Raw genomic sequence first — 12,193 nt, 5'->3', positions numbered from 1 at the left:
GGTGAAGGAATGGCTAGAAAAATATCTACTTGTGACTTCTTAACCTAAGTGGTGTGGATCACATGGCCTAAGAACAGTAAAACTTGAGAAGAAAGAATAATTACATTGCAAATCTTTCTGCTGGAAGCTCTTCAAACCCCAATACCAACCTCCACCTTGAATTCCCTGTTTATAACAAAACCACTTCATCAGACTAGTGTGTGAAAGTGTGAACTCTACCCTCCAGCAAATGGAAAAAACGGCCCCTCAGAGTAGCCTCCCTCTGCTTCGACTGGAGGCTGCAAGTCCCTGCTCTCTACTACAGGGAGCTGCTGTCCCTTGGAGGCTGAGCGCAGGTTGTGTGAGAAAGTTGAGATTGTGAGGAGAGCAGGGTTGTAATGATAATGCTCTCCCCACAGTCCCCAGCAGAGGGAGATGTTGTACAGAGTGAAAGGTTGTGATCTCTCCCTGGTCCTCACCTACTGGGGTCTCATGTTGGTCAATGTCTCTTTTAAATTCAGTCAGGGATCAGAGAGAAAGCCCCTCTCTCTCATCTTTCAAAACCCTGCGATTAATGAATGATGCAGAACAGAGGAAAACTATCCATCCATTTTCAAGTCCTACCTCTGCGCACTGCTCAGATTACATTGAATGGTCTGAAACAGGATTTATATACAAGAGAAGAAAGTGCTTTGCATACCAGAGCCACACTGCTTTAATTAACAACTACAGAAACTGCTCCTCTCCATTTTCTACAGACAGAGGAAGACAATTTGCATAGAGGAGACACTTTGCATTGGCAGCACATGCTTCATTGCTCTGGGAGTGTTTATAGCCCTGTGAGTTTAACACTTCATGACTGAAAGCTGCCCTTCATGGCAACAGAACCCACAGCAACAATGACCTTCATCACCATCTTCATCTTTGTTCTCTTTCTGTGCATTCAAGGTAAGAATGATATACAGCAGAAAGATTTTGTGGATGATATATGGAAACAAATATTGTACTACATATTTCAACAGTATTCTAGTATAACGTTCAGTATTTCTTGTTCTGTCTTATTCCTTTCAGAGTCCAGAGGACAGGTTACTGTGACTCAGACTCCGTCAGTGAGATCAGTTCTCCCAGGACAGACAGTCACTTTGAGCTGTAAGACCAGCAGTCCAGTTTACAGTAGCTCAGCAGGTGAACGCATGGCCTGGTACCATCAAAAATCTGAAGGAGCTCCTAGGCTTCTGATTTATCTTGTAAATAAAATTAACTTGGGGACCCCAAGTCGATTCAGTGGCAGTGGATCTGGGACTGACTTCACTCTGACCATCACAGGAGTCCAGGCTGAAGATGCAGGAGATTATTACTGTCAGAGTTGCCACAGTGGTGGTGTGTTCACACAGTGTTACACAGCCGTACAAAAACCTCCCTCAGCAGGACTGCACAGCAACTGCACTGCTGCAGCTGAGACCTAGTGCAGGTGCTGAGAGGGAAGACAATGAAATAGAACTTAGCTTGTGGAGGACCTCAATTGCACACAAACACACTGAATTTCATGAATGACATATCTGTAGTTAAATGGAGTTTCATGATTAGACACAGTGGCTCCAGCTATATTCATACCCCAGATAAAACAGGAACAAACAACATCATATGACAGAAATATTTCTATTTAAGATATAATAGCTTTCTTTAAACTATTCTATAAATACAATAGTCTAATACTAATAGCACTTAACAAAATATAATCCATAATTTTGATTAATAATTGATTATTAATCAAGCACAAGGGTCACATTTGTTCACACCTCAAGTTGAAATGAATGAAATGCTTACTTGCCTGTTTCCTCACATAACAAATGGCATAACAGATGACAACATATATTGCTAGAGACAGGAGCATAATGGCATGTGTGCCAACAGCATAATGGTAAGAAACAGTATAAAATAAAACTAAAAAAATTAAACTGTGGTTGGCAGGAATATGCATGCGATTAATCCAGAATACAATAGCAGTAGTATAAAGTAGAAGTATAACAGCTGTAGTGTTCACTAGCATTCAGACAGCAGCAGAGTGCAAAAGCCCAGCAGAGGCAGTATTGTGAGTTCAGTGCAGAAACAGTGGGATGTGAGTGGGGGGCTGGTTAATTAAGAGCTGGAGTTTAGGAGTCTAATGGCTGTGGCAAAGACTTCTTTTAAATACTGCAAATACTTCCATTTTAAAATAAAATCCAACAAAATTAAAACAACAATAACGTTCCACTGTGAAATTACAATAAACATGTCCAAGGATATATAGAGAAATACCTAGAAGCCTTTAACAGGTTACAGTTTCCCTGCGGTATAAAAAGGACGCAACACACAGAAAACACTCAGCTGCAGATGGTATTATCACAGTGAAGAACAGAGAGCTCCTTCAAGACTGCAGGGAGATGGTAATTAACCACACAAGGCTGGCTATAAAAATATCTACTTGTGACAGTTCTCAACCTTAATGCCCGTGGATCATGTGGCCTCAGCACATTAAAACTTGCAACTGTAAAATAATATAAAAAGTGCAAGGAGTTTTTATTAAAGCAAAACTTTCCTCTGGAGGCTCTTCAAAACCCAACAGCAAACTCTATCTTGAATTCCCTGTATATACTGTATCATACTGAAAGTGTGAACTCTACCTTCCAGCAAGTGGAAAGAAAAGCCTTCAGTGTAGCCTCCCTCTACTATCGACTGGAGGCTACAAGTCCCTGCTCTCTACTACAGGGAGCTGCTGTCTCCTGGAGGCTGAGCACAGGCTGTGTGAGAAAGTTGAGATCATAAGGAGAGCAGGGTTGTAATGATAATGCTCTCCCCACAGTCTCCAGCAGAGGGAGATGTTGTAAAGAGTGAGATGCTATGATCTATCCCTGGACCTCACCTACTGAGGACTCATGTTGGTCAATGTCTCTCTTAAATTCAGTCAAGGATCAGACAAATATTTTTTAATTATTTTCAGAATCCAGTGGACAGGTAACTGTGACTCAGACTCCATTAATGAGATCAGTTCTCTAAGGACAGGCAGTCACTGTGAGCTGTAAGACCAGTCCTGCAGTGTACAGTAATAACCGTCTAGCCTGGTACCAACAGAAACCTGGGGAAGCTCCTAAACTCCCCAGATCTATTACGCAACTACCCGTCAGACTGGGATCCCAGAGCGTTTCAGTGGCAGTGGATTTGCGACTGAATTCACTCTGACCATCACAGGAGTCCAGACTGAAGATGCAGTTCTTGGAAATAGGAATGAAGAGGTTGGATTGGGTCATCAAAGATAAGCTGAGCTTTCTTATCAACTGCAATGGAATACAGCCATAACTAGGCTGTGATACTATGTTTCAGATCTCATTTGTGCTTCGCTTGTTTCCTCCCATCTCTGACCCAGACAGTTTCTACCTTGTCTGGATCCTCTCCTGTGCTACAGACCTTCTCACTTCACCTGACTATACTCCTTTTGTGTGTGCACATTGATTCTTTTCCTTCAAATCCTGTTTGCATGACCACAGTATGGCCACAGGACTGTTTCTCTGGCTGCTGAATGTCTCCCACCTGCTTGCAGTCTACTGCCTGTTCTCCTGTCTGCCCTCCTGCTCACTCGTCTGCCTGCCTGCATGTAGGATTCATCACCAACCCAGACCACTGTGCTCCTTTCAGCTCAGTTATTACACAGGATGCAGGTTTGGACAGGTCTGTACTGGATTTGCACTGTGGGATACTGTAATTGTATCCATTCTTCTTGACAGAGTTAATGAACCACACTTATCAAGTTTCTCCATCACTTTTCTATGGGATTCAAATCTGGGCTTTGACTGGGACTGGAACACTCAAGGACTCTCAGTCTGTTCTTGTCAAACCTCTTCAGTGAGGTTTTGGCCTTGTGCTTCGGATCATTATTCACAAAGAAGAGTGATTTTTTTGCCCATTGTTTCGATTAGTGAGTCAAATATTTTTTCCTGTAGGATTTGCTAGTACTTTGTGTCATTCATTATATCACATGGACTGTATCAGCAGCCTTGGGCCCAACAGTGTCTGCTGGGCTGAACTCCACGTTTTTAAAGGTGTAAAAAATCTACAAGAGAGTGAGAAAAGAGAAATGAAGGTTCAAAACCAAATAACACGAGGGCAGGGAAAAGAACACTGGATTTGTTACTGCCTGAGCTTGGGAAAACCTCAGTAAAACAGAGAAGATTTGGGGTTTATCTGCAAAATCCCTTCAATTCATGATACCTCAAGGAAGATCAGTTACTGCTGTATACAGTGTATGCTGTATGAATTGCTGTGTTTTATGCAAAAGGCTAAGTGGTTACTCCGGAATGACAATTTTATTGATTAAGTAAACACTTTGATAAGTTGTGTCCAGTTCAGAAATGTGCAATAAATATCTTTCTTAAATATCACCAAAATGTTTGGCTAAACGTGACCCTGAACCTAAGCAAGGCCAGTCCTGGTCAGGACTGCAATGGCAAATCAATAATATGATTGTGTTTCTGTGAGTGGTGCTTGAAGAGCAGCAGTTTGCAGACCTTCCTCTGTATCAGGAATTCAGCTGCTGCCCTGTAGGAGGTGCTGTCCTATTAATAGGGCTGCAGATGCAGGAGATTATTACTGTCAGCAGAAATATACAGTAGCTACCCTCTCACACAGTGATACACGTCTGTACAAAAACCTCCCTCAGCTCTACAGGAGCTCATCAACAAGAACCACTGAGGACTGAGAGTTAGAACAGCTGCAGAGCTGCTATATCTCTAAACAGACTGTGTTTGTACATCATTTATAAATAGTTCAAGTAGGTACGTAGCTGCATCATCTGGGTTGGCCTGCAAAGGCAAAAAGTAAAGGTGGTCTCCCCGAAGAAGACTACACAGCTGAAACAGTGTTTCTTTTCTTCTCTTTTCAGCATGGAATAAACCTTTACTTGATCATGTATACAGTAAATCTTGTGTAATAAACACACAGAAAGGATCTGTAGATGTATTTAAGTATTAAGCTTAATAGACTACGAAACTCAAAATGACAAATCAAACAAACTATTAGCATTATAGCTCATTCTGCTATTAGCATTATAATCAAACAAAATATTTCAATATTGTTGCATAACTATATATCTATATTTATCTTGTGACTTGTATTGTTTATGTAGAATAGAAAGCAATATACTCTATATCTATAGACAGATCACAGAAGTTACTGTGAGACACTGGGGATCTGGATGTTTTCCATTGAGACGTGTTGATCATCAAACAGAACCTCAAGAAGAAACACTGACTGCAGTTATTAACATTGACCACAAGAGGGAGACAGAACAGGGCATTGCTGTCTTTGTTGTAACAGCACTATGATTTCATCAGTGAAACTGTCTCGTGAAGGATTCTAATAAATAAATCTAATATATAAATAAAAATAATAATAAAATTAAATATATACCATATATAATAAATCTTGTTTTTCTCTTTATAAATTTGGAGAAGTGTTTAAGTCATGGTTATACAAGAAAATTACTCTTTTAAAAAAAGAAAACTCAATAATTTGCTGTCAGTTCACATGTCTTGAACACCAGTCCATACTAAATGAATGCACATTATGTACATGATGTATCTGGGTTATTCATATTGAAGAGTGAGGTCTGTTCCCCAGAAAACCTCTTCTAATCTGCACATTTCTAATCTTCACTATCCTCTTGGCTTCTTCAAGGAATCACTGCTTCCCGGGGACACAGGGACTGCTACAGTAGTCTTACTGCATAGACCCAACTACCTACATGCATAATGTATAAATGCAAATGTTTCACACACAGCCTGAAGAAGAAAAATAATTTTCTGGCTAAAACATACTGTATGGAGAACATTGAACTTCAATGCTGAACTTGAAAAACAATGGTGATTGTCCTGTTTAAAGTAGAGGGATGGAGAATATCTATCTGTCTCTGTTAAGTATTGTGAGCTTGTTTTGTTTTTTGTATAGAATTTCATTCTTTTTCTTGTGTGAAACCAAAGCAATTACCTTCCTGGTAAAAATCACTGGGACTTTAATCATTTAATGCCACCAAAGAACAGCAAGACAAATACCAGAATAACTGTGGAAAATTACCAAAGTAACTGTGCAATGACAGTGCCTACAAACTACCAATAGCTTTGCTGGCACTGTGGGTTTAGTGCTCCTGACAATATGCAAAACTGCATAACGCTCACAGACTTACTTTCCCCTGGAGTTTATTCAAAATGAAATGTTACATTTTGTGCCTCACGTAAACACAGTTTTAACCATGAAGACTGTAGTGTGCTCTCACAAGGCACCAGTTCTGTAGGGGTTTGGGCATTTACTGGGACAATTATTAATTGTAGCAGTAAGTCACAAAATTATTCTTTTAATGGCTTTAGAATCCAACCTTGCGATATAACTCAAACAACGCAAACACACAGGTACTAATACACGAGGATACATTTATTAATACATAAAATATGCAGATAAACCTAACAGATCTTATCGAGAGGGTTATCAGAATACAAAAGGTATATATTCAGTCAGTTACAAAGTGTTACACATATCAAGAGGACATATGTTCAGTATATCATTCATTAAGACCGTTTCGTAAATGAACTTGGTTACAACTTCTACATTAGATACTCAAAACAAGTACATTTAATTCTTAGGAATTAAATTGATATCAACTGGTTGGGATAACAATTGAATTCTCGAGCAGTAATGCAGTGAAGTTGAATACTCATCCAATCTTTGGGGATTCAGATCTCCTGCGGGCACAAAGAAACAGTTGCAGGCTGTTGCTGTCCAATCCGCGCTCTCTGGCTCGGTGCCAGGCTGTGCTGTGCGGCTTGCGACGGTGCGCTGCTGATGTTCACTGACCGGCTAGTTAGTGTTGGCTTTAACTAGCAAAGTTTGTGCACAGGAGAAAAGATGACTGTGGGTCCCAGCAAGTCAGGAATAGGAGTTCTGAATAGTGATTCAGCTGTCCACAGTTCTGACCTGTTCGGCTTGCTGCTGATGCTAACCTCGGGTGGATCTTTTGGTTACTCTCTGGCAACCTCCGCTCTCGACTCTTAGAACAAAGGAAAGTTCTGGCACTCGGACACACTGGCCGTTCCGTGGTTGTCCAGGCTGAGTCTCAGGATGGTCAGGAGGCGCGCTGCGAGAATGTCCTGCCCTTGGGAGCCTTTCTGCTCCTGGGCCGTCCTGCCCTGGAATTGTTTCGCACCCCTGGAATTCTCCTTAGAATTCTCTTTAGAATAGTCTCCTACAATTTCCCCTACTCCAGGCTCTCTGTGTTGCCTGTTTTTACCATGAGGAACTTCAATTCGTTCATTGGCTGAAAGTTTCATTGGCATCAGAGTCCCACATGGGTTACTCGGCCCTACCAGTCCCTGGTTGGTTGATCAAGGTGAGATATGAGTCACTTACTCCTGACACATAGGAATGCAGTCCAGATGTCCATCTGGCACTACCTAGACAGATAGGCGCCAATGGATGACCATTGATCATGATAGCCAGGCTTAGCTAACTGCATCCCCATTTGGGAGCTGTCCCTTATCAAAGGAAACCTTAAATCAGCCTGCATGAATAGTTTCTCTGTGGCTGCACCAGAGATGAAGAGAGAGATGGGGCCTCATTTGGGAAAGCACAGCAACACTTATTCTGTCTTATTAACAAGCATTGCCGCTACAGCAGGATCCGGGCTACCTGCTCCAACAACATGGCTAGTTCCACACTCTCACCACCCTTTGTGTAAAGAAAGTCTTTCCTAACTGCAGGACCTCTTCCAGCTGATTCTTGAAAGAAAGCAGGCTATCTGCTTCACGAACGTGACTGGCCAGCTTGTGCCACACTCCCACCACCCTCCGTGTAAAGAAGGGAGTCTTTCCTCATTGCGGGATCCAGGCTACCTGCTCCAACAACATGGCTAGGCAGCTTGTTCCACACTCCCACCACCCTTTGTGTAAAGAAAGTCTTTCCTAACTGCAGCCAGGCTATCTGCTTCAACAACATGGCAGCTTGTTTCATTTAAATGCACTTCTCCATAGTTTCTGCTTGTGCCCTCTGGTTTTATTTTTGCCTGAAAGCTTGTGATCATCAGCTGCTCCGTCACTAATTGTTTGTGGGTTCCCCCCCTTCCATGTTTTCCTCTGTCCAGAGACGGACGAATGCAGGCTGAACAGGAACATCTGTGGCCATGGAGAATGCATCATCTCTGCCAACGGCTTCGCCTGCTTCTGCAACACTGGGTACAAGGCTCACGCCCAGAGGAAGTACTGTGTGGGTGAGGAGCCCGTGCCCCGCCGCTCACAAGCTGCTCACAAGCTGCTCACAAGCTGGCTCTCAGAGAGTCCTGGGCAACGTTCCCTCTTAGCCGTGCGCGTGTGCCCATGCGCACACAGGTCATGAAATCAGTGCACATAGGAAATTGAATTGCGCACAAAAAATTGTGTGCATTATTTTTGCTACTTGATCGTCAATATCAATGCTCTTGTAGTCTCGTACCTCCCTGCTCCTGCCCGCTCTGACACTCGGTCTCTATGACTGGGTTCATGGAATAGCTGTCCCGGATCTTTTGGATCTCTATGCTTCTATGAGGATGGCTATATTAACAAAAAAATAATTTCAGGTTTACAATTTGACATACGCTCAATTTAGTGCGCACAAGGTTTTTGTCACTGGGAAAGAAATTTGCACAACTTTCACAAATTTCTGCGCACACAGGCCATTAGAAATTAGAGGGAGAGTTGTTCCCGGGTGGGTAGGTCTGGGAAGGCAGAGGTTGAGCTCAGAGAGGGACCTGGTGACAACATAATGAACCCTGGGTCAGCACTGCTGCCTGGCGGTGCTGGGGACCCCGGTTCAATTCCAGACCTGGGGGTGCTGTCTGTTTGCATGGTCTCACCATGCTCGCGTCCTATGGTGCAAAGGCAGGCTGGGAGATTAATAGGCTTCTGGGGCAATCGGACAGGTGTGTCTGTGGGTGCGCGCTGTGATGGACTGGCGTCCTGTCCAGGGAGTACCCCACCTTGCGCCTGTTGTATGCTGTGATAGGCTCCGGCTCCCCCACGAGCCCGTACTGGATAGAGTGGTTAGACAATAGATGGATGGACCAGGGTTCATTTAACTGCCAGAGCACAGTTAGCACTATGCTGGGCACTGGGCAGCCAGGGCCTCTGCTCTCTTTCAGCTGAATGGTGACGCCTGTTGTTTTTGCCCGCTGTTTGATGACTTCAGCAAAGTCCTTCAACAGGCGCTGCCCCTCCCGTTAGGCGTAGTGGAGCTTGTGACCACCTCCTGAAGAGTTATTATTATTAGGAGGCCATGATGGGTAAAGGCCAGGGGGAAATTTGGCCAGGACACCCAGTAAGAGGAAAGATCCCACTAGATGCCTGCCTGTTTGACTGCACCGGAGGGGGGGGGCACTAACTGTGGTGAAATGAGGAGGCCTTCTAGGTTTCAGACGACAACGAGTGCGAGGCGGAGCCCTGCGGCAGTGGGCGGGGCCAGTGCATCAACACGGGCGGGTCCTACACCTGCCGCTGTAACCATGGCTACAAGCTGCAGATTCACCTTGGCAAGCGCACCTGTGCAGGTAAGGGGGGGGTGTCCCTTAGGTACCACCTGGGGCCTTAGACACCAAGGAAAAAACATCCCTCTCGAAGAAGGAAAACGTCACAAATACTCAACGAAAAACAAAACTTTTAAAGTACGTCTTAAAAGTATTCTGTGCCGGCAAGCCTATCAACCTCCAGTACAATTGAACTAATTTCCTAACCTAAGCTTTCCTTCACTCGGGGAAGGTTAAAAAAAAAACATGATAACCCTGGCTGGTTATCAAACTTTATCGGGGACAAATGAAGAGAAAAAAAAAGAAAAACCCCATCACCAGACACCACAACACTCCTGTGGGGATCAGAGGTCAGTTAAAACTTTTCTTACACTGACACCACGATAAAAACAAATCTGCACGACAACGTAAAACGGAAACTACTGCATGGCAGAACCAGCGCCAGATTTTCCCATGAGGCACCACAGGCACAGAGACTGGGGGCCTACGAAATCTTTAGGGCCCCACAAAGGAGGGACACACTAGTGACTCACGAGAAACGAGCTGGAAAAGCATTCTCTAGGTGCTCCAGATCAATAATCATACGTCTCTGTAGCAGCTGTACTACAAACTTTTTCCCCCCCAATTCAAGGTCTTTAAATCTGCTTTTCTTGTTCAGTATTTACTTATTTCAAAACTTAATTCTTCAATTCCTCAACCTCTTTAAACACACAGTCCATGGACTATTTTTAAGACCTTCAATTCCGACTGTTTTACATCTACTCCGAGACGTTGGTCTAGAGCTCCTCTTGCGTACGTACGAGTGCATCTCCATTATTTTTTCCCCACATCACCTCCAGTTGTTTCGCTTTTCTCATTAGTTGCCATTGATTTTCTTGTAGTGCTATACATACACGATGGAGGTATCTTAGACTTCTCTTTCGACAACCCAGCGCTGTCTTTTCTCTTCCCAGTACTACTCATATCAAAATTCTTAAACTTAAAAAAAACAACCTTATTAGCTGTTCTTAAATTATTACCGAAGTCTAAACAACTACTGTTACGTCCTTATATTTCTGTAGTCAACATTCATATAACATTCAGGTGGGTAGCTGCGTCAGCATGCGTAGGCTGCAAAGGAACAAATAATAGGTTTATTCCCTGCTGAAAAAAAGAAGAAAGAGAACACAACATTTCGGCCGTGGAGCCTTCTTCAGGTGTGAGAGAGACAGGGCTGTAGGCAAAGGTAAAGTAGCGGGAGAACAAAGGCTTACCAGCGCGGTGACGTCACCACCCTTCCCTGTGGATAGCAGGGACCTCAGCCGCCAGCCTGAGAGATCTCCCTTTGGCTCAAGAGGCTGGGTCCCTGTTGAGTGATGCCAGAAGCCTGGGTTCAAGTCCCTGACTTTGGAGGGCTGACCTGAGGTGGCAGTGGTGAGGGTGCCTACCTGAACCCTATAGCGCTACATTATTATATTATAATTAGGAACAAGTAATAGATTTATTCCATACTGAAAAGAGAAGAAAGAAAACAACGTTTCGGCTGTGGAGCCCTCTTCAGCTGTGAGAAAGACAGGGCAGTAGGCAAAGGTAACTTTCTCACACCTGAAGAAGGCTCCACGGCCGAAACGTTGTGCTCTCTTTCTAATTTTTTTTTCAGCCTGGAATCACTTGTTCCTTTGCAGCCTACGCAGGCTGATGCAGCTACCCACCTATATTATAATTATAATAAATAATGTCATAACGTAACATTCAGGTCATGGAAAAACTCACAATTCCTCCTCAGCCTCTCCCCCTGAACGCCATCTTGAAACACTCCGCTGTTCCAGAAACTAGAGGTATCGCAGCGACGGGCGCCCCATCCATCACATGGTTCGGCCATGAAGACTAATTTCAAGTGCGTCACGTCAGTCGACCTCATTCCATCGGCGTTTCCCGCTCTTTTTGCACGGTTTCAGAGTGAAAGTGTCCCCCTGGAGGGGGGGTCTACGCACCCCCACAATCAGGCACCTGGACAGAACTTTCTCGTTAACTCCCGATGAAATACGTCTCGCAGGCGCGTTTAATACGCGGCGAAGCCCCTCTACAAACGCAGAAACAACGGGCTGTTTTTTTTTTCACCTCACGGACGCGCTGCCGAAATCGGTAGTTTGTTTTTATGAGAGGGGGGAGATTTCCAGTCGTCGGACAGCGGACGGCTCTGAGTCTCCTCTCCGTCCCGTCCCCCTCCCCCAGACGTGAACGAGTGCGTCAAGCACAACCCCTGCGGGGAGAGCGGGCGCTGCGTCAACCTGCCCGGCGGCTACAGGTGCAAGTGCTACGAGGGCTACAAGAGCAAGTCCCACCGGCACCCCGTCTGCGAGGGTAAGCGAGCCCCCCCTCCACTTCCCCCCGCCGCTCCGCCATCTTGAACAATAACAACACGCTTCCCTTCCTCTCTCCTCGCTGTCTCATTCTCAGTTTGGCTGGCATTTCTGCTTTATTTCTCTTTAGTATTCTCATTAATCTCTTCCTTTTTTCAAAATTTTTCTTTTGATCTAACTTTCCATTTTTCCACCACCCAGTCTGTGGACGGCGCTGTACTTGAATTTCATTCTAAATTGAAGACCTCGGTGGGGGGGTGACGTTTCATCTGCATGTGCAAAATATTGTAAAAACATC

The 12,193-nt window shown here is 44.2% G+C and overlaps 1 protein-coding gene across 1 annotated transcript in view; it reads left to right on the top strand.

The window, feature by feature from the left end:
- Positions 1-878: 878 nt before the first annotated feature.
- LOC138223996 (latent-transforming growth factor beta-binding protein 3-like) overlaps positions 879-12,193 on the top strand; it is a 50,930-nt gene continuing 39,615 nt past the window's right edge. The window contains exons 1-4 of the mRNA XM_069180183.1: positions 879-927; positions 8,141-8,266; positions 9,446-9,577; positions 11,768-11,896. Coding sequence (XP_069036284.1) covers positions 879-927; positions 8,141-8,266; positions 9,446-9,577; positions 11,768-11,896 — 436 coding nt within the window. The remainder of the gene's footprint in view (positions 928-8,140; positions 8,267-9,445; positions 9,578-11,767; positions 11,897-12,193) is intronic.

This window comes from Lepisosteus oculatus, chromosome 18, assembly GCF_040954835.1.
Source record: "Lepisosteus oculatus isolate fLepOcu1 chromosome 18, fLepOcu1.hap2, whole genome shotgun sequence".
Lineage (NCBI taxonomy): Eukaryota > Metazoa > Chordata > Actinopteri > Semionotiformes > Lepisosteidae > Lepisosteus > Lepisosteus oculatus.
This window is presented reverse-complemented; position numbering and strand designations above follow the sequence as displayed.